Source organism: Solea solea, chromosome 9 (genome assembly GCF_958295425.1).
Source record: "Solea solea chromosome 9, fSolSol10.1, whole genome shotgun sequence".
Taxonomy (NCBI): Eukaryota; Metazoa; Chordata; class Actinopteri; order Pleuronectiformes; family Soleidae; genus Solea; species Solea solea.
Genome location: NC_081142.1, coordinates 4,546,987 through 4,569,212, shown reverse-complemented (window position 1 = coordinate 4,569,212; position 22,226 = coordinate 4,546,987). Strand labels below are relative to the sequence as shown.

Here is a 22,226-nt window from a genome sequence, read left to right as displayed (position 1 = left end):
GTTGTTACTATACTGTAATGTAAAGGTTTTTTTTTATATTTAACTTTATGGTCAATACTTGCACTTAGAGGCCAATGATCATAGTGAAAGCATATGAATAACGGGAACGAGCGCAACTTTGGCTTTTAATGAATCCTCAAAGGGTTTATTGTGGTGGGAGGTCAGACTTTATCCTATGGCTTTTACTCACCATGGGCATTCAAGCTGAACACCCACACACATCAGTCCACTACAGTGTGGAAAAAGAAGCCACTGGGTTTCATTCTGCAGGGCTGACAGTCACACACACACAAAGAGAGGGAAAGAGAGAGAGAGGTGTTGCTGCGGCGGCGGCTGAGCATTTTCTCTTTGTTTTGTTAATGTCGTTTTCATATCAAGGATTTATGCTCACTGTGTGCACCCATACGCTGCCCTCTGCAACCCCTACTCCCTCAGCGATTTCTGGATTTTCTACCCGTTAGCCGCCGCCTCAGCAGCAGTTGAAACAATACATTAAGAGAGAGAGAGTGTGTGTGTGTGTGTGTGTCTTTATGTTGCCATAGCAACAGGGTGAGTCATTCTACTGCAGTCAGTTTAGTCACACTCGTAGTGACTGTATGTTTTCCCTCTCTTCCCTGTTTTTATCCCCTCAGCTCACTGTCGCGCTGTCTTCCTGCACACACACACACACACACGATGATTCTACAGGCAGGGTAAAAGGTAGACTGTGCCTTTGTGATGTGTGTAAGAGAGGGCTGATAATAAGGGCAAGTGGAATGTCGCTGCTCTCGCTTTGATTACTTATTTATGGATCGCGTTAATCAGTAAACCCACAGCTAAGAGGCACAGTGTGAAGGAGGCAGGTGGAGTGAGAGGAGACGAGGGAGACAAAAGAGGAAGGGGCCACCTAACACTCATTTCCTTCTGAAAACACTTGTTATCTTTGATTAAATGAGCATCATTTACCAAAAGCTGATTATTTATTTATTTCATTTCCTTTGATTGCCTTAATGGGAAGCCGTTTCCTGTTTGTTTGTTTTTGAACAGGTTTTTTATTTTATTTTTTCTGCATCTTCCAACATTAGTCATTGGGCCCTCATCACAAGCAGCCTCGTGGTCTGATAACAAGTGTTTGAAAACCAAATGAATATGTCGCATTAGCCAAAGACTGCAGCTGTCAATGCAGTGAGTTGTACAATCGTCAGACAATCACGTTCAAAAGTCATTGATGATGTAAGTGTCCACTGTGGTGAGGAACCGAAATAAAGGTTACACCATAGGTCTAGAGGTTTTAAATGACGTCATCGTTGATTCGTGTCTCTCCCCAGGTCGTCTTAGAGAGATCGGTCACCTGGGTTGACAAGACGCTGACCGGCCTCTCGGGAGTCAGTGTGTGACATGTGAACAGGACTTGTAGAGAGGTCTGGGAACAAGATTTTCCACTTTCAGCCATATGCAAATATCCTTTCTTCTGACACTGACTTGCACCAACATTTGATGAAAATGTTGAATGATGAATATTCAGCCATGGCAGGGATCTTTCAACAAGCTTCAATGAAACACCACTGCATCTGAAGGAGATTTACGGGCTGGTTGATGGATTTGTGTGGACTAATGTCTGCATGTGTGTATGCTCTGTTTTCTTGTTCGACCCGGCGTGAGGCAGAACCACGATGAACAAATACTGCAGAAGCATCAGTTTGCATGCATTGACAAAGCTATGGACAGTGGAGAGTTCTTCTCAGTCCCCTATAGAGATGTGGGGGGGGGGGGGGGGGCACACACACACACACACACACTGAAGAGGTGGATGACGCAGCTGGGAAAAGACCGACAGGGAGGGAGTAATGGATAAAGCAGAATCCTGAAGAAGGAGAAGAGAGGATGGAGGAGGCGGAGAGAGGGAGCGTAGGCAGACTGCGTGGGAGGGAGATGCTGCATGATCATCTTTCAAGGGTTTTCACCTGCCCTCGTTTTCCCTTTATTTTCTTCTTTTTAAGACATTTTCATTTCTGAGTGATGCCCCTCATTTCTGTCTTTCTTGGTTTTTGTCACTGTTGATGTCCAAATGTTTCCTCTTCTTTTCCTTTTTTGTCCATGATCACTCAGCAGCACAAGTCAGGGTATTTTAACAGACTCCTTGCGCCCAATTTGTTTGGTAAAACAGTCTTATATGTCAAATAGAGTGGGTTTGGGGTTGTCATTGTTGTTTAAGTGAAGTGGAACTGCCCTTTGGTTGTTTTATGCACACTAATTTGGCAGTGAACTAAACAGTGGAGCTCTTTATAGTAAGTAAAAGTAAGTAAAGTTCAACTGAGAGAAAATGATTTCACACTTGTGGCGTCATGTTTGTTTTGCCTCATATAATTAAGGAACCCGAAAAGCCTTTGAATCGTGAGCAAAGAGGAAGCTGGTGAGTCATCGGCATCTTGCACACGTTCAAACGACACCTGCGTTGGTGTACGAGAGAGCGATAGAGAGGGAGGCAGAGAAGGAGAAGGGAGAAGGAGGGAAATGCGTGGGTGAAGGGAGAACAGGGGGGCACATGATGGAGGAGGTGGTGGTGAAAGGGAGGGAGGGAGGGAGGCAGGGATAGATGGGGTTTTCCTCTCAGAAACATCCCTGAATACTGAGCACCTCCCTGACAGTCATCGTGCACAGTGTAGAGGCAGAGCAGGAGGAGAGGGGAGGTGCAGGGGATTGCGGAGGCAAAAGTGTGTTCATTCAAGACCGTAAATGTGCAATACGCGTGGGTGGGCGTGCGAGGCAAAGGTACGGAAACCGGGAACGCCATCGCCACCACGTTTTCAGGTTCTAGACAGTTTATGAGTAACAGTTAAGTTGTGAATGGTGCAGCCCAAACAAGTTGCAGTGTTTATTGAGTGAAGCAGAGAATGTGTAACATTTCATTACATCTACATTCATGCAATTTTTCATCCACCCCATGGAAATCAGTTTATATCTCCTGCATGAGGTTCAGTAATGCAGTTACAAAGCAGGAGCACAGAAGAAGACGTGAATATTGGTGGAAGGGAACATTCTGTACACATGTGACACACAGGAGGCACAACTGAAATCCTATGTGTCTGGACTAGCCCGCCCTTTTAGGTGTAATTTCCTCTATCTAATGTTGATGTTATCACAGACAAGTCCAAACTCAACTTTTGTCGAGCTCTGACCCTCAATATTCACATGATTTAAGAAGGAAAACATAATAGGGAAAATGCACCATCTGAAAGAAATTAAAAACGTGACTTTAATCTTTGACACAAAGGATGCAGTTTTTTTTTTCGCCTCTGCTTTCTTTTTTTTTTGGCACGGCTATAAACAGACTCTCAAGGGTGATTTGTTGGATGTGCTGCACCACACGGATGATGACGTCGCTTCTCATATAAGGGAAACCCCCTTTCCGATCCCCCAATTGGCTGACAGCTGAGGCGTCTGGCTCAGCGATTGGCCGCCAGCTTAATAGTGACTGACGATGAATAGTGATGGGAAAATGGCTCGGGATGATGGAACAGGGTGAAACACAGAACAAGGGAGGTCGTCTCACACAAACACTGCTCCCCTCTCATTCAGAAAAAGAATAAAAAAATCAGCAGACTGACAGTTATTTCACAGATTCTGCAGTGTGAGAAAAAGATATGAAATGACACGGCTTGAGGCAGGAAAACCCATATTTCATCTCTTTGAGAGATATTTTATTATTCTTTATGAATCTACGTATACCATGTTGGCATTCTGCATCAAACGCAGTCTCCACTCCCCTCCAAGTTTCTTCATCTTGACTGTGACTGAATCAGTTTCAGGCTGTGGTTTCTGTTATGACAAGCCAGTCCCTGGACTGCATCGATCTGGATCAATGTGTTTTCCTCACTTCCCGTCCACCTCAATAGAAATATGCCCCGCGCTGATGCAAATGAGAATTTTACTGTAGCACAGTCTTCAAACCCACACATCCATTCACCGCTGTGGCTCCAGCTGTTCTCGCATTAGTCACTGCGCCCTTTGTGAGGTGGCGTTGAATAAAAGCTTGGAATAATGCCCTTTTCTTCTCGTTGAGAAAATCCAAGTTTAGAAAGTTTGAAACATTGGTTCTTTATTCATGCTCACGCTGTTGCTCTGCGGGTGGCAACACGAGCTGGTTGATTACATTGACCTTTGGTTTCTCAAGCTGTGGCACGTGTACCACCAGTGGAAACTGTTCTATGCCAGGGTATGTGATGCTGAGGGAAAAAAATAACAAGAATAATAATAATTAGAGTCACCTTATCTCTCGCTCCATGAATATGTTCTTTCGTTGTCGATTAAGGACCGGGAACAATACCTAAATAAATTAGTACTAGCCGACAGCAACACTGTGCCTGACCCAGCTTCCATAAAAGATTGGGTAGATGATATTAGCACATGGCCAGATATTCACTCTAACGTTATAGATAAACTATCCTGTACACGCGAGAAAGCCACAGACCATGTCCATTTTTTTGAAAGGGATGAGATCCTGTAGGGATTCTGAAGAACTTGACACCATTGCTGGTTCTATTTTCACAGCCAACGATGCTACAAGTAGGCATCTTATGTGTTGAGCTGTTGTACAAGTTAATGGTACGAGTGTGTTTTCTGACCCCAAACTGCGAGCGCACATTTCTGTGACATAGCTCTGGAAAGGGTCTATACCAGAGTAAGAGGGGGATGATGATAGAGTGAATAAATCAGCCTCCTGTGTCACACCGGGACAAGGACTCGGACCCAATTGCACGTCTCGGGAGACAAAATGAAAAATAAACACTTTTATTTTCAAAGAGCAACAAAAAAACAACTCCTAAGAGGAAAATACTACTAACAAAACACAGAGTTAAAGCTAACTACGAAACAAAACCACTCTTTTGAGGGAAAAACTGCTAGAAAAAAACAAGGGCTTGACAAAGCAGCAAACAAAAGTACAAAAACTGTCACGACAGAGGCATGGAACAAAGACTGAACCTTTCTGACTGACTTCTGGTTCACAAGACCAACTGGCAACAGACAGACCATATATACACAGGGTAATGAGGAACAGGTGGAAACAATCAGGGCGGGGCAGACAATCAACCTGGCAGGAAAACACAAGGGGGAGGAGCAAGTTACCTGAAACGAGAGGGGAGACATTTCAAAATAAAACAGGAACCACAAGACGACAACTAAACACCACCAGCTTTCTTGGTCATGACATCCTGTGAAAAGTCCACAGCTGACTTTGCTCGACCTTTTTACACCACTGTATTTTCCTATTGTAACTATACTGTTATGTTGATAATGGTGTTACTTCTCAGGTGTACTTTGAGAACCTCTGACATAAACTGCATATAAATAATGGACATAGTCTCTTGACAGAGTGAAGCCAATGCAGGAATGCTTGAAACCTGTGTTTTCTTCATTGACCATCAGGGGGCGACGTCCGTGGTTTTGCTTCATCAATCTGGGGAGTAAATTATGATCTCATTTAAGTAAAATAAAAACATAAATAAAGCGCTTTATTCTTTAGGGCGTGGCTATGCTGTGATTGACAGCAGCCATCACACATGATGACCTGAGGATCTTCACACTCTCAGTATGATTCTTCCTCACTTCTTCCCCTCAGTTGCCCACACACTGGGTGTTTCTCCACTTTGTTCCACACTGAAATAGATAGACTACAGTTCACACACAAAAAAACGGACATTGTACCACTTTGATGTCCAAATTTGAGTCAAATATCTCAATAATCTGATATTTTATGTCAGATACTTTCTTTTAACTTGTTACCACCATCATCAAGCCATCAAGTATTGCTCGTACCAACTTCTTGTCATGTGACAAGTAACTGTCTTCTCTGTTTGGTTTGGTTTAGGATTATGATGTCAGCGTTGTATTACTGTCACCATTGAAATCACAGTTTCCAGACCAGAGGCTGACATCTTGCTCTCCCCCCTCTCATCCTGTGCTGCTAACACTGAAATAGTATGGTTATATTTACTTTAGGCTATTTTCTGAATGCTGGCCCTGCAGTTCAAGGTGTTTTGTGGAGAGGAAGGCAGACATTTTAGATGATCCCTTTCCAGGCTGGATTTGGCTTTTCTTTCCAATTAATTTGGGTGACATAATAAGGAGAGGCAAGAAATCAATAGAAGCCTGAGCAACAGAGGAATAATGGAATGAGAATTCAGGAGCGGGAACCTTACCTGTGCTCTGCTCTCACATCTTGAATAACAGCCATTTACTTGAAATAAGGCAAAAAAAAAACATCCTTTTCTCTCTTTTTTGCTTTATTCGTTTATTCACAGATTGAAAAAAAACAACCCTAAAAGAACACCTTTTTTATGATTTGGTCCCTCAAGGCTCAATAGATTTGGCTCAACAGAAGCAAAGTTGATAAGAAAGCTTGGCTTTTTTTTTTTTTTTTTTTTTTTCTTTGAGAAATTAAGCGGTTTACTAACAAGCAAGGAATTACAGAAATACTTCTACATTCAAGGAGAGAAATCTCACAAAATCTCATCAGTTACAGAATCCTAGCATGACTCTTAAAAATGGAGTCCATAAAATACATCCTCTGTAGTCATACCAATGTTTCAACGTCTGCCTTAAACAAATGAGCAGTAACTATGGACATGATCAGTCTGATAAAACATGAAGATTCTTTTTTTCTTTTTTGACTAAAATGTCGACTCTCATGCAGACCTACACACAGCTATGCATTAAAGCATCTCACAGGCTAGTGGTTAGTACATGAACACCATTCACCACAGTGTCCCCATTTGTACAGTATCTGTCTAAACTTATAGCAGAGGACACTGATTTATAGTCTAGCTCCTGTAATGTTGTGCTTTTCTACACAGTAAAGTCAAACCTTTGTACACGTCTACGTATTTTTAATCAACTTTTATGGCTGTTTTCTTTGAATTGTTTGGGACGCTGTACTGCTGCACCTCCTTCTGCCTGAACACTGGGATACATTGACATTTGATCTCAGGGAAATGCAGCTGCCTTCCTCATTTCCCAGAATTTGCTGAGTAATTATTATCATCGAGGAAACATCAGTTGCATTATAGCTGAGAGGGGAATAAGTAATGTTACATTTCCTTCCTGCTGATAAATGTCAATATATATATATATATATATATATATATATATATATATATATATATATACGTATATATATATAAATATATATATATATATATATATATAAATATAAAATAAAAAATTTAATTGCAAAAAATGGTTTAATGTGAATCCTGGGGAGCAAAAAAAAAACCACCACTATCCTATTTACTCCTCATTTGAGTTCAGCTCTTCTCACCTCAACCATTATTCCATTAATGAGGAATACAACATTTGCCTTTGAGCACTCGTAACAACAAAAGGGGAAACTCCTGCCACCCAGCAGAGGAACATCTAATCTGCTCAGGCATCATCATCATCATCACACTCAAACAACGTGAGGAGGATTATGCCTTTGCTCCTTGGATTTCTCTTTACTTCCTTTGATTAACTACATGCCAGCAGCCTCAAAGAACAAAGAAGGAAGGATGAAAGGGGGACTTCTCTTGTTACGATTACTATTCAAGACCATCCTCTGCAGTGGCTCCGTGTACTGCACAGGGGAGATTGTGGGGGGAAAGCCCAACAGCCCCACTGAGAATAAGATCACATGAGCAAAAGTGGGTTAAAGTCAACATAATGCCGCTGCAGCTGAGGATACAGACGCGGTCTCATTTTAAATGACAGTGCTGGTTTGTCTAAATCGCACGAGCAAGCCAAATGTCGCATGTAGAAAGAAGTAGCACGGATTTAACGACAAAATTGTTATGTTCTGGAGCTGGCAGGAAGTGAAGAGCACAGGCCCCGTGGGGAAATTCTACTGTGCTGTCAACTTTCTCAGGAAAAAAGAGCGAAAAGAATGTCAGATGTGGACAAATAAGGTCTGTTCTGGGAGCCACATGCACAAGAAAGCATGCTTTTCTTTTAAATTAAATAAACAGCAAATGCTTGTGAGGGCAGCCATCCTGTCTAATAGCTGAAATGTAACTACCAAACTGTGTTTAGTCATAGTCTGAGCTTAAGTTTCAGAGTACTCAGGGAGTGCATGGTCATATCTGTGACTTAACAGAGAGTTATCAGTTTCCATTGTTGTTCAAGCAAAGCAGACACACACACACACATCATTTACAGTTAAACAAAGTAATATAAAATTTAAAACACACAGCGAGAGTTTCATTAAAAAAAAACAAAAAACAATAAAAATCATGACTCATCATACATTCAGTCATGACGTTCAAAAATACCTTCCTTCTAAAAACAATTCATGTGATTATTGTTCATCTCTCTGGGCAATAAACCCAACATTGTGTGTTTGTTATCCATTAAAACTACATTTTTATGAACCAAAAAACTCAACCCTAGCCTACTTATGATTGACTTTCTCTGATATTTGCTCCTGATTGTTGAAGACGGAATCTTTCCTTCACATCTTTCCTGTGAACCATGTGGGGGATTCAGACCCGTGGGTTTAAAACAAGTAACCAGTCTGAACAAGTAACCTCTTCCACACACAGTCATTTAGCCTTTAGTTGGACATGTTCAAAAAGGTAAAACCCAGAATAAACCGACATCAAGGTAAAGAGTGCCACATTTAGTTTTGATTAATCGTGGTTGTCAAGCCAAGCTTTAAGCGTGTTTGTATGATAGAAGTACTTAGCGTGATCACACACCTTGCAGGTGCCTGTTTTGTCCAATTCAGTAGCTCTTTTCATGTGAAATAGCACCTAGTTTCACAGTGGATCAACAAGTAAAGAGACAAGCGGCCCTCAGTTTCATTTAAGCTTACACTAGAACAGAGACTGGAGTAACAGCTGCAGAAATGTGGGAATAGACAGTGTATAGACTACAGACACAAAAACAATGGACAGACGGTTATTACTAAAGCCATTATTTTGATATGTTAATTTAATGTTTTTACTGTAAAACAACAATGAACAGGTACTGAATGTTAACAGGCATAAAGAGAGACTGGATGCATTTTTTTACTGGATCACTTTTATCTAATTATCCCCAAAATAGGTGTTTGATTATCGACTGGTTTAAAGCATTTTCCATTGTTTTTGTTCGGGGTCTGGGTCACACCGTTCAAATTGTACACAGAGAGACATTTAATCTGAGGAAAGGCAAATCAGTTGTGTCCGTTGGTGTGAAGTTGACAGGGAAGTTGAACGGAGCTGAGCTACACTGGGCTGTTGTCTGGAGAGGCGTGTGTGGCCGTCACCGTCACACACTCGGCGGCCGTGTCCCTGGTCCTGCGAAGGCCAGTGTACAGCCTCTCATCCAGGCTAGCAGTTAGTTTGTCCGTAAGCTCTGCCGTGATGGTTTGCGGGCCGAAGCCTGAGGAATCAGGCGGTCGAGGTGGCGAGCGCTCGTCCGGAGGCTCAGGCGGGAGTCCTGACTGTTTGCTGTCCTCCTGAGGGTCAAGCTGCTCCCCCAGCCTTTCATTTTTGTCTAATGGAGAGGACGTGTGGTCCTCAGTGTCTCTGACAGTGATGCCCTGCCTTCTCTCTTTGCTTCCATCCTCCGCAGTTGTAGGCTCTACCTTTGGAGTGTCGGGAATGCTGCCTGTCCCATCGCTGGTCTCCTCATCAGGAGCACTGACGATGCGAGGCAGGGTGCTGTGGTAACTTGTGTCTAGTGGGTAATTTACACTCTCCCCCCTCCGTAATGGAGTCCGTTGTCTCTCAAAGGACGACTGGAGGTGTCTAACGCCCGGGTCGCTCCACTGCTTGTGCCGCTGCCACTGCTTACGGAGGTGGACACGGGACTTGTGTTTTCTTAGAGGTGACTCCAGCTGATCGAATTGAGGGTCGTGACGGAGAAACTCGTGGAACAGAGCATCTGTCTTCTCGTCTATGCTGTAGTCTCGTCGGTGTAGGGTTGGTGGTTGAGGTGAAAGTTGTGCAACATCTCGAGGCGTGAGCATCTGCCCGTATGGCAACCAGCTCAGCGAACCAGCGCCTGTTTCTATGGCAACTCCTCCACTCGCACCCAACAACAGCTCATCTTCTGGCTCCTCTTCAAACAGATGAGACTCAAAGCTGTCGCCGATAGTGCCACTTCGCCCCGCATGAGTGAAGTGGTGCCTCTTCTCGTGTGCTGTCCTGTCCTTTGGGCTGCTGCTGATGCTACCGCTTCCAAACAGTCGCAGGTCTTCTGGACCTCGAGATGGAGCTTCTATTGATGCATAGCCACTGTCCATCTGCAGCAGTTTACGAGTCCCTGTTTCTCCGTCACTGGCCCCTCGCTCTGAATCTGTGCTGGCCTGTTTCCTCTTTTTCACCTCCTTCATGCCCCACTTCTCATCCACACACATCAAAAAACCCTTGTCGTCCTCCCCAACCTCTGCTTCATCACCTAAATCCTGGGACGGGTTGCTAGGAAGCCCTAATCTTTCCGCCTCTGTGCGTCCACTCAATGAGCATACGCTGTCACCGTCACTGCAGATGGAGTTCCTGTCATTGTTGCTACTGTGGTCCGAGGTGGCGTACTGTTCCAGGGATGCACGGAGGGTCCAGATGTCTCTGTAAAGTGACTGGGGATCCTGGGGGTCACGGGGGTCTTGGGGGTCTGAGGGATATGCACCTTCCATTCTTGCCAGGTTCAGTGCTTCATCTTGGGGATCAGGGGAAAGGCCAATCACCCCTGGTCCTCCATGGCTGCAGTGGGGCTCCACCGTCACCTCTACCTCTACCCTGCAGTGTGCACATCGGGATAAAGAGGAGAGAGAAAATGAAAGATATAAAGAGAGAGAAGGGGGGGCAGGGAACACAGACATGCAAAACAAGTGTCAGTGCATTCACTCACACTCACATTCACCTGAGATGGCCGTGTTCACAGTGCATGAAATGATTTTCATGACTGGCAATGGGTGCTGGTGCATGTTCTTAAACTGAACTCAGCTGATGAATCTGAGTGTGTTTGAAAACTGTTTGAAATCCTCTGCTAAAAGTACATTTTAAACATGCATACTGATAAATGGAGTAAGCATGAGGATAAGCAAATATAGACATCAAATACTAATAAGAAGAAAAGGTATGCAAGAGCTTCATTTATTCATTTATTTTTGGTGCATAACCCAATATTCTACAGAAGCATTTTTGTGGGCACCATCAGATCATGTTAGCGATGGAATGGTTTATATCCCAAAGGTTCCAATTCTCACCTCCACTCTCCTATTTGAAAAAGTGCACACATGGAATCCCCAATATCTGCCTCATTAAATACATTTTTAAATATTAAATTATATTATTCTCATCAAAGCATTTTATAAAAATGTTTAGGACCATTTTAAGGGACACTGATGTTTTAAATGCACACTTCCATGTTTAGGCAGAGCGGTGGAGAACTGTGTCAATATTAGGGATGCACAATATTGGACTTTTTGCCGATATCCGATATGCCGATATATCTGGAGAACTTGGGCCGAAAATCATTACCAATAGCAGATGTTATTTAGTCGCTTTTGTAGTGAAGTAAACACAACATTTTTCATACATATTACGCAGCAGATGTGGATATAAAATATCTTTATAGATGTCAAGGAGGTAGAAGCTTCTTCAGGCTACTATTTTAGTTTTGTCTTGGCGTGTTTTTAAAGCCAACACCTGCTAATAACCGATATCGTGCTGATAATACTGTGCGTCCATAATCCATATACAATAAACATAACATTCAAAAATTGACATCATCTAGTTTCTGTGAAGAAATGAGTGCAAGGCAGCAAAGCAGTGGACAGGATGAATGGCAAGGGAATTAAAGATACCTGCCGAGGGAGGGGGGTGGTGTAGAGGGCGGGGCGAGAAGGCGTGCGGGCTGGCTGGGACAGTAGACGACGTCCTGCGTGCGGGCGATGTACTGGATGAGGTCTATGTGGTGTGCGTCATTGTCGTCCTGGTCCATGCTCTCACTGGCGGCTCGTTGGCGCTGGAACTGCCGTCTCTTCGGAGAGCCTGGCTCACGCCACATACAAAGAAGTGCGAGAGTGCTGTGAGTTGTACAGGTTATGTGACGGCAGGCAAGAGTGAAATGACACTTAATTCAGGAGAAAGCCTCCATCAACTGTGGAGGTCTCTGGAGGGGGGGGGGGGACTGAGCCTGAGGAGGAGCAGGGAGAAGTGTGTGCGCGCGTTTGTGTGTATAGGATGAAGGGGATCAGCAGGGAGGATTCACTCTGGGGCTCAAACCAACTTGGAAAGACCACTCTTTGCGTCACTGAGCCATCTGTCTTGTCCGTTTGTGCATCGGTGTGTATGTGCGAGTCTTTGCAGCCAAAAGGTATCTCACAGTTGGTTACTGGAGCCCCCTGTTTACCCATTGTCTGTGTACCATGAGAGAATATTGCCAAACACGACACAAACAAACACTAAAAAGAAATAATACATATATAGTCACACACAACTTTTGCTGATTTTTGTTGTTGATGATGATGTTATTATTCTTTTATAATGAATTAACATGATTTGTATGCTGCATCCTCCTTTGTGAAAATGGGCGTTGTCAAGCAATACTATCAGACCTGACTGAGATAGCGCTTGTGTGTATACAGCAATATAGCAGAGGCGGGTGGGGTCAAGAAGCATTTATATCGTCAAACTTTATACTGTCATTCACCTCTGAAAGGAAGACAGCAACTTGAATTGAAGTTGTGAATAAACTATAGCATTTGTTTACCTCTGATGACATTGTGGGCATTTTATGTCATAATACAACATATATATTTCTTTATGCTAAATGATCGTAAATGGCTTCCATTTTATTCGCTGTACTGGCACAGACACTTTCTAAAAATAATACAGTAGATAATAATACAATTTAGACTACCAAGGATCCATTACCTCTGGTGTCCAGACTCGATGCTCTTTGGCTGCTGTCCAGCTTCCATTTCTTGATCTTGAAATAGGGACTAGCCCCCTCCAAACTAGCATGGCGTCGCAGTTTAGTGAAGAACTGCAGCACCGGGCCCTGGCTTCCTGCACCACCACCACCCCCACCGGCAGCAGCAGCAGCAGCAGCGGCAGGAGGAAGAGCGCCACTGCCGCCCACCATGGCCCCTTCTCCAACACTGACACTGCTGCCTCTGCCCCGAGGCCCAGCTCCCATCATCTCGATCTGAGCAGAGACATAAACACAGTCCGGGGAAGAAAGCATGCCAAGATAAGTGGTGTGTGTATAATGCTCTCTGGCAGTTATATTCCACATGGGCTTCCTTGTTTGGCCATCAACCATCACTACAGCTAGTCCTTCCTTGGGCGCTGTGACCCTCTAACATCCGTGTGGATGAATCACTGGCGAACCGACTGAGGAACACATTCATTGACCTAGCTTGTGAGATATTTGGAATAAACTGCTTTTCACATAATGTAAGAATGAGTCATTACTGTAATAGTGTGTATTCTCCAGTAAATGGAGATAACTTACAGAGCTGTAGGTGGGCTCTTTCGTGCTGAGTGCTACAGTGTTCTCAGTGAAGCTGGTGTCCACCATAGAGTTGAGGGTATCTTCAGGGAGAGCACAGCTGGGACTGACACTCCGACTGGTCAGTGCTGTTTGTGGAAGGGGGCAAAGCATTGGCTGTAGGAAAGAACACACTCTTTAACCTTTTTGAATTCTTTTTTGTGTGTTCTTTGTTCTGCAAAGATTTTAAATGAATTTAGTTATACACAATAACTGTGGAATCACAATCTGCTGTAAACACCCACACAGTTAATTAAAAAGCATTTTACAAAGACCACACTACACAGTGTCTGTACCAAAATGGGAAATCAATGAGTGGAGTCAGTTTAAAAAATGAACAGACAAAGAGTTCTTAATCACTACTTTTTGGGGAACATGTGCCCGGATACATTTTCTTCCCCCGACCTGCGTGATTGATGGTGTAATTGTCCCCGGTTCAGGACTAACTATGCATCAAGACTAATAACAGGTTGTCACTGTCACCTGGAAGATGGAAAGCGCTGACTTTGTGACAGGACGTGTTGTCATGGTGATGGTGTTCTCGGCTGAGTCGCACTCATGGATGGTTACTATCTTGAGGGCTGGGGGAGGGATGTGCAGGTGCGTGAGGCGGGCATTCTTCAGGTGGTGAAAGTCACCCTCGGTCAGAGTGTACCTGCGGGGCAAAACACAAAATCCAACACGATAAGATTTGAGCCCGATGGGAAACGTGTTTCATATACTTATCCTTGCAAATATCCCTCTTCAAACCCATCACAGCGTCTCTGACTTCTGTTTATGGTCTTATCAGGAATCTGCATATCAGTTTCAGGACTAACAGAGAAGTGGGGAAGTAAAATAATGATAAATAATGAGAGTTCACAGTGTCCAAATCATAAATTGTGCATTTTGAATGGATTTTGAACCTTAAATTACATATACAAACGAGATGGATACGGACAAGTATATACTTTGATCTTTGTAAATGTGGACTTCTGTGTATCAGTTGGGTTGCTGACCTGCGGCCCTTCTCCTGGGCTTTCTTGCCATGATCGAAGAGTGCTGCCTCATTGAAGGAGACACGACGGCCCATAGTGCCCGTGGAGAGGAAGCGCTCCGTCTCTTGATCGTGAGCGCTGCCCATTGACAGGCAGTCTGACTCATCCACCCTGATGGTGATTGCTATAAAGAGAAATAAGAGGAAACTAGATTTAAGTGCATATCCTAAGTACAGATGGAAGAAGCAGTAAGAGCAACACAAAAAAAAGAGATTTCCATCTTTTCATCCAGTTTATTTGTGACTCGCTAGCCTTTGTGAGTTCCAGTTCCAGTTACATCCTCACAGCAGTGTTTTGTTATAATAGGACAATGTGGCCATCTTCAAACACTAAACATGGGAACGGCCCATTCTGGTTTTGCTTTGACAGTTAATCAGAGCACAATTTGGACAGCACAAGCGCCAATGAATGATGAGTTCTGTTCAGCATAATGAGTGTGATTTCACACACTCCTTTTCATGATAGGGTGCTGGGAAAAGTGGGCCACGCACCACCAATTTGATTCAGGACTCAGCACGTGACAAATATTGACACAAAAACACCTGCAAAATTGTCACGTGTCATGGCCACCGACATATTGGAACATATATGATTGACTAAAACTAATTTTGTAGCCACTGCAGCTACGACACAGTATGACGTGCATTAAAGAAGTAATCTGAAGCCAAACCACATATAATGTAGCTATAAAGCAGTCAACATAACTCTAGTCTAACATCTAGACTCCTTTCAGAAGTATGAGTGCTGACTGCAGAACAAAAAAGCCCTACAAAAGCAGACGGGTGACAAACGGGTGCTGCCTTTTCATGAATAGTTTTCACTGAAGTGTATTCACTGGTTCCAAAATAATAAAATGTGTAACAGGACTGGCTACTTTAAGTTATTGGGTCAAGATCACAATATTTTACTGGACAGGGACATTCCACATTTGTGCTGATGCTATAAAAAAGACCCCTGCCAGCTTTCCGGTCTCTATTACTCCTCCCTCTCTCAGTTACTCATCTCTTTATCTGTCTCTCTATTCCTAAACCTCTCTGTCCTTTTTTTTTTTTCTTACCATGGGTGGGCTGAGCCTCCTCCATGTAGGTGGCGTTGGGTTTTTCTGGGTCATCGCTGGCCCTAGGGGGGAAACAGCAACAATCAGATCAATAAGATGACATGATTTCACCTCAAGTTTCTCTATCATGGGAAAAAAATACCTTGAGATACCACTGTTTGACCTTTCCATTCAGTTAGAGATTACATATCGGGGATGTGCATGGCTAGAATCTGGCGTTTCAATACATTTACTGATACAGGTGTGACAGTATGACGTATTGAGATATATTGGGATTATTTCACCTCCAAAATAGTTTATTTTAAGAAAAACTCAAAGTAAATATAGCAATGTTGTATGTATAATCAATATACAGTCTTTCTTTAGTCAAATGGCCAAAATCCTGCTGCTAACTAGTGGTCTGAGGCTTAAATTACAACACAAAATTGTTAATTTCCCCGAGGGAACCTCCCAAAGGGATTAATAAAGTCGTCTGTCTGTCTGTCAAAACAACTCAGTAAACAAGTACATTTCCACACATTATATTATCTTCATCTTCCTACACATACAGGTCAATGGTTTAAAACAATCAAGAATATCATCATGACTGAATATTTCCGCCCATCAAAATGCATAATAAAGGCCACATTGTTTAGTGTACTATTCTGAGCAGCTGTTAAACTTCCATATTGCTGCTTAAATCCCAGGATTTACTTGATGAGGCAGAAAAGAAAGAAGATGAAAGCTATTTCCAGCCACCTAATTTCTCTGTGCAGAGATATGAGACGTTTGAGTGTGTGTGGGTGTGGGTGTGAAGTGACTTGAAGGATTTCTGCGTTCCACCCAGATCTGTGTTTCTCCTGCCTTTCATTTCCTCTGTGGCTGCCTCTTCTCTATACCTTGTCTGCGAGTTAGAGTGTGTGTGTGTGTGTGTGTGTGTGTTGCCGGGGTTGCGACGCAAGATTAATCACTGCCGATGGCTGCTATGAAATCTCATTACACTCATCATTTGTACCAGTCTGCCAATTCTCCTCCCGCTCTCCCCCGGCAAGCCTCGTCTTTTCACAGCTCAGCCTCTGTGCTCTCTGTTTATCTGTACGCCAGTGCGCTCTCACACACACAAGTGCATGCGCTGATGAGAGGGACAAAGCAGCTCAAGGGGGGGAGCCATGCTATCTGCTGAATTAACACAGATGCATCGCAAATACACAAGCATCAATATTGAATGTGCAATCTCCACAAAGGTGTTTTAATAACGGGTCTACAGGGGGTCCTGACACTCAAGCAGTGAGAGAACGCACTGCTTTAACAATGCTCACATGACTGGGGTTATACAATTATTGCAATCCAGCGTTCTTTCATTTGTTTAATGGATCTGAGTCTTTTGTGGCAGTGGAATCTAAGTGAGGATGAGTTTGGGATTCACTTGGGTGGAGTAAACAGGAAGTAGTTTCGCTTAATTTTGTAATTGCAATACGGCTTATCTATTATCTGTGTCTAAACATTTAATAGTTTAAAAAGCAGTTGTGTGAGAGCTCAACTCAGGGGGAATAATCCCTGTCTATGAGATTGTATGCAAGTACACATGTGTTTGTATATATATATATATATATATATATATAGATAAAAGTGCCTCTCTATGAAGGCTGTGTTTTGCTTCAAGATGAAAACCCTGGGAAAACTGAACTGAACTGAAACTGAATCTCCAACTATTTTGATAATACAGAACCGTACAAGTGTTTTCTGTAAAAAAAAAACTAAGTTCTCTGGTTTCAAGCTTATTAAATTCAAATATCTATGGTTTATTTGCTCCTCTCTTCAGTAAACCTAAAACATTTGGTTTAAAATCAGGGTTTTTTGCTGGGTGTAATAAATGATTTCTGCAGCGCACCTGTCACAGCATCGCCGTCCCCGGTAGCAGCGACGGCAGGTGATGAGGAGGATGGAGATGAAGATCAGCGTTCCTACCAGGAGGATGAAGAGGATCACCAGGATGAGCACATAGCCATCCTGTTGCTCCTTGGCCTTGAATGGGATCTCCTGTCGCAGGGAAGAGGGAGGGAGAATTAAAAAAAGCTTCCTACACAAACATCATATCACTGAACCCCTCACTGGATGAAGCAAAGGTTTTTCTTCAAAATCTTAACTTTTCCACGTCTTAGTCTTGATATCAAAGTAGGTCGACTCGTATCGTAATTCTGAGATAATTAAACATTAATACCTGATATACCTGAAAATGCAGCACTGCAGAAAAACTGTTCTCTTTGCAGATTCCCAGACATTCGTTTGCGACATGAAATGCATGATACCTCAACAGCAGATGAGATTTACAGTTGTTTTACCTTTGGCCGTAACAACATAGATCTTAAAAGATTGATTTAATCCCACTGGCTGTTTGGCTCGCCTAAAATGAATCCATAAGTGCAACAGTGCAATTACTCAATAAGTGCAAGAGCTATTAACCTGTCTGCAGCGCACCATAAGCTAAGGGAAAGAACTCGCAGGGAGGACTGAAGTGGAGTAAATTAAAACGCACAAGGGCAGATACTCTGGAGTACTTTTGTACCTCGGTTTTTACAAACAAGATCATTTAAAATCAGTTTACCATCTTTCATTTTTACAAATGCTTTTTCCTGTATGTAACTATATGTGTATGAAATCTATTTTGTTGTGTGTTTTTCATAAACAATATAAAAAGTGCATGTAATCTTCTGGTTTGCAGAGTGAGACCAAACAGGAAGTAACATTTTTATTGAGTAGCCATCAGGGGGCGATGCCACTGATTGCAAAAAATAACTCAATGGGAAATTCTCACTTGATTTATAACGTCAGTGCTCGTTCTTCTGAGGAGTTAATGGTCTCAATCACTAGTTTTAGGTCTTCTTCAATGGGGCATGATGATCAGTTTAGTAAATTCTCTTCCCATTTGCACAAAAAAGAAGATAAACACAGCGCATATGAGTGGACAGACTGACAACAGGTATCAATAGAACAAACTGACATGACATTGGTCAAATTACAAATCTCAAGGCTTCAAACCTATTTGTTTTGCAACCAAAAGATCAGTTCAATCATATTATCAACGCAGTTTTAACAGCAACATAAAGTTGTCCAATTCAGGTTTTCTTCAGCACCATGTCAGCTGCAGAACAGACTTCAAAACGATCAATAACATGATAAATGGCAGTTTGAACTGAAAGAATAGAGAGGGTTATGTGAAGATAACAGACTGTTGATATCAGAAAGATGATCTTGCAGTTGGAGTGTTATGTTGGGGGAGTGGAGAGGGAACGTACAGCAAGTGTTAATAAGCACCGGACTCTGACGTCACACTGTAATTTCTCTGCGAGGGGAAATTAGAGCTGAGATTAGATCAGAGATTTAATTATTTCAGGTCCAGGTCAGGATGTTCTCTATTAGCTAGTCAAACGATCAGAGGAGAACACGAGGCAAAAGGATGGTTCTGGTCGTGACCTGGACACAACACTCACACAAAACAGGCACCGGAAGTTTGAGAATGAGCCCGTGGTGAAAGGCAGACTTACCGTGGAGTTTTCTGGTAGGGTGTTCCAGACGGTAGACTCATTGCTCATGGTCCAGGCCAACTAAAGAGTCCCCCTGAGAGATAACACACAAACAGAGAGAGGAAATATCTGTTACTGTCGCTGTCCGTCAAGTCTCAAAGTCAACCACCAAAGTTACGGCAGTTTATCACCTTGAATTCAGTGGCCGAGAGGAAAGGAATACGGCTTGTAACAAGAGTGTTAGTTCAATGTTGTGTAATAAGGAATGGATTAAATGCAGAGGACAAGTTCACTATCACCAAACCACGAGCTATATCAGTCCAATTTAGTTTCATAACTCTTTTGCTGTGGAAGAAGATAACCCACTGTGTGGAAGATACCAACTCACATCCTGTCCCATGATGGTGGTGGCGGGCATTTCTCTTTCAAGGATGTTGCCTGTCTTTAATGAAGCATTATTGTCATATGTATTCCCTGATCATATAGAACTGTACTTTTTTCTTTCCCTAATATCCGATCCAGTGATTTTGGCCATATGTGTCATGTCGTCTCATTCCTAACACAAACGGTTGTCCACTGACGTTAAAATGTATAATGTGACATAAATGCTCACTGCTGCAGAAAAAAAACAAGAACTTGTTGCATCTTAACCAGCATCTTAACAGACTTGTGTATATGCTTGTATGCATGCAGTGGCCTCTTTGAATCCCACGGAAGATGCAAATGTTAGTATCTTGCCAGTAGATCATTACCCATAATCCCTTATCAGCCTAAAGACTCTATCTGCCTCCCACACACTCACACAAACACACACACACACGAGTGCATGCAGTGAAAAGAGAGAAACAGGTCTTATTAAACACAGGCTCCAGCGGCTGAGTTCCATTACTGTGGCTACAATAACGCGTCCATTCGTACACATCATAGGCAATAACACTGCTGCACCAAATGCCAACACACACACACGCACACACACACACCCTAGATAGATCTACTCACCCAGCATGGGAGAAGCAACATGCCAGCAGTACTCAGGATGGTTTGCTCACTGCTGCCAGTCAATGCAGCACTCAACTTCAGCACCACAACCTGTACGCTACAGCTGAGCTCTTTGCTGCCATCCTGCAAAAATAAATCCCTGCATCCACCGAGGAAGCATGAGAAGTGTGATCAGAATGCTCTCCTCTGCAGCACTGCACCCACATCCTGCTTCCTAACAGCCCAGTAGTCTTACCCTGATGGAGGGCAGTGCGCAGCAGCAGCAGCAGCAGCAGCAGCAGCAGCTCTGGATGTGTGTGATTGTGTTTGTCAGGCTGTGGCTCGGGGAGTCTCCTCCTCAGCTTCCTTGCTGCATCCTGAGCGCCTTCACCGACACAGCCTAGCGAGCCTGAGCAGCAGCAGTAGCAGCAGCAGAAACGTTGTTCCCCCTCATCAGGACTGGCCCACTGGCGTTGGAGCAACAGGATGGCAGTGCTGCATGGCTGATAACAAATATACACATACAGTACAGCAGCACGACTGTTTAATTATTCAGTTGTTTGGGAGGATAAGTTTTGCATTACATAAACGCCTGCCTTCAACAAATGCTTCCCCAGAAAACTGCAATCCTTGACACACTTGAACATGGAATGACGCCAAACTTCAGAACATTGTCTTCATAATATATATATATATATATATATATGCAACATTGTATTTATAACCTGAAACAATAGTGATAGATAGTCGTAGAACACATAAATCATGGGTAAATATGAAGTCTTTTTATTTTGACACTTGCTCAATTCTGTGGTCCTGCAGCCCTTGAAGATTGATTTATTGATTAGTTTCCTGAGCAGATGGTGAGACATGGGTGTCCCAGCAAAGGCTACCAGCTGCCTGGCATCACTCAGTCGATTCAAATCGCCTTTTCTCTATTTAGTTCCATACAATTATTCCCTCGGTACTGCCTCCACAGGCAATATGAGTGTTGTTTATTAAATTTGAACCGAGTACTAACTTGTTTATATATATATACATATATATATAAAAAATATATATACATATGTATATATATATATATATATATGTATGTATATGTATATATATATATTTATGTATATATATATATATATATATATACACATATCTATATCTATGTCTATATGTGAGTGTGTATATATAAATGGTGGAAGCAGCTCCTCGTATTGCTCGGTGCTACATGTTTCGTTTCTTCCTCTAGAACAATATAAGGCAGCATCGGTTCTGCCACTGTTTCCTGATACAATCATTTGTAAATACTGTGGTGAAATGATTGTAAAAACGGAGAAAAGCACTACAACAGCGCCCTGTCGCCTCATGTTAATAAATAAACCGCTCTGATGTTTCATGATTTCACACACACACGCTCTCACACACACACAGACACACACACAGAGAGAGAGAGGAGCTCACGGCTGCACAAAAAGACAAACACGCGGCGGAGGAAACACTCACCTACTCTCTCCTACAGCTCGGTCCACGGATGGGTGGGTGGGTGTGGGGGGACGAAAGCAGTGGCGTGAAACTCTTCCGTGAACACTTTAATGTGGATTTTAAATCTAAAACTATTTATGAATGAAACCTCGGCGCGTAGGACACGCCCACCACCCAGTCAGAGGCGCACCACGTGACACAGAGAGTTACTGGGAGAGAGAGAGAGAGAGAGAGAGAGAGAGAGAGAGAGTGTTTCTAAAAAAATGTAATCTCCTCTCAGCTGTGGTACACACACACACACACACACACACATTGACAGGCAGCCAAGTGAAGTGTCACTCACAACCATTTACCCACAGTCACTGCATCATGAAAACTGTGTTACATGTCTCTATTTCAGGATACATAGCAGCAACTATATGAAGCTTTTCCTATATGTGCCTTTAATTGATCCTTCACACTGTATGAAGGCAATGACCTGCTGGAAGTGGTTGAACAAGTAGTGTTTGTTCTCAAGATGTTGACAAGATAGTATCTTGGGGGCCCTTCTGTGGCCACAGGGGGCTCGTGTCAGCTGCGTGTAGTTCACTCATGTCATGGCTTTCTATTTCTACTCTCATTCCACACGCTGCATTTGAAGCTTGGAAAACAATGTGTGAAATGTGTAGTCCAGCGTCAAAC

General features: G+C 43.0%; 1 protein-coding gene across 2 annotated transcripts; it reads right to left on the bottom strand.

The window, feature by feature from the left end:
* Window positions 1–8,805: 8,805 nt before the first annotated feature.
* Window positions 8,806–21,663, bottom strand: cbarpb (CACN subunit beta associated regulatory protein b). 2 transcript variants are annotated; one of them, XM_058638989.1, is made up of 12 exons: window positions 21,567–21,663; window positions 20,326–20,572; window positions 20,091–20,229; window positions 19,113–19,185; window positions 17,459–17,607; window positions 15,589–15,650; window positions 14,493–14,655; window positions 13,978–14,149; window positions 13,459–13,611; window positions 12,876–13,149; window positions 11,804–11,990; window positions 8,806–10,733 (listed from the first exon to the last, which is right to left on the bottom strand). In XM_058638989.1, the coding sequence occupies exons 4-12, from the start codon at window positions 19,158–19,160 to the stop codon at window positions 9,218–9,220; spliced, it is 2,724 nt and encodes a 907-aa protein (XP_058494972.1). In that variant the 5' UTR covers window positions 19,161–19,185; window positions 20,091–20,229; window positions 20,326–20,572; window positions 21,567–21,663; the 3' UTR covers window positions 8,806–9,217. The 2 variants fall into 2 exon arrangements, with proteins under 2 accessions (XP_058494972.1, XP_058494973.1); XM_058638990.1 differs by lacking the exon at window positions 20,091–20,229.
* Window positions 21,664–22,226: the final 563 nt, after the last annotated feature.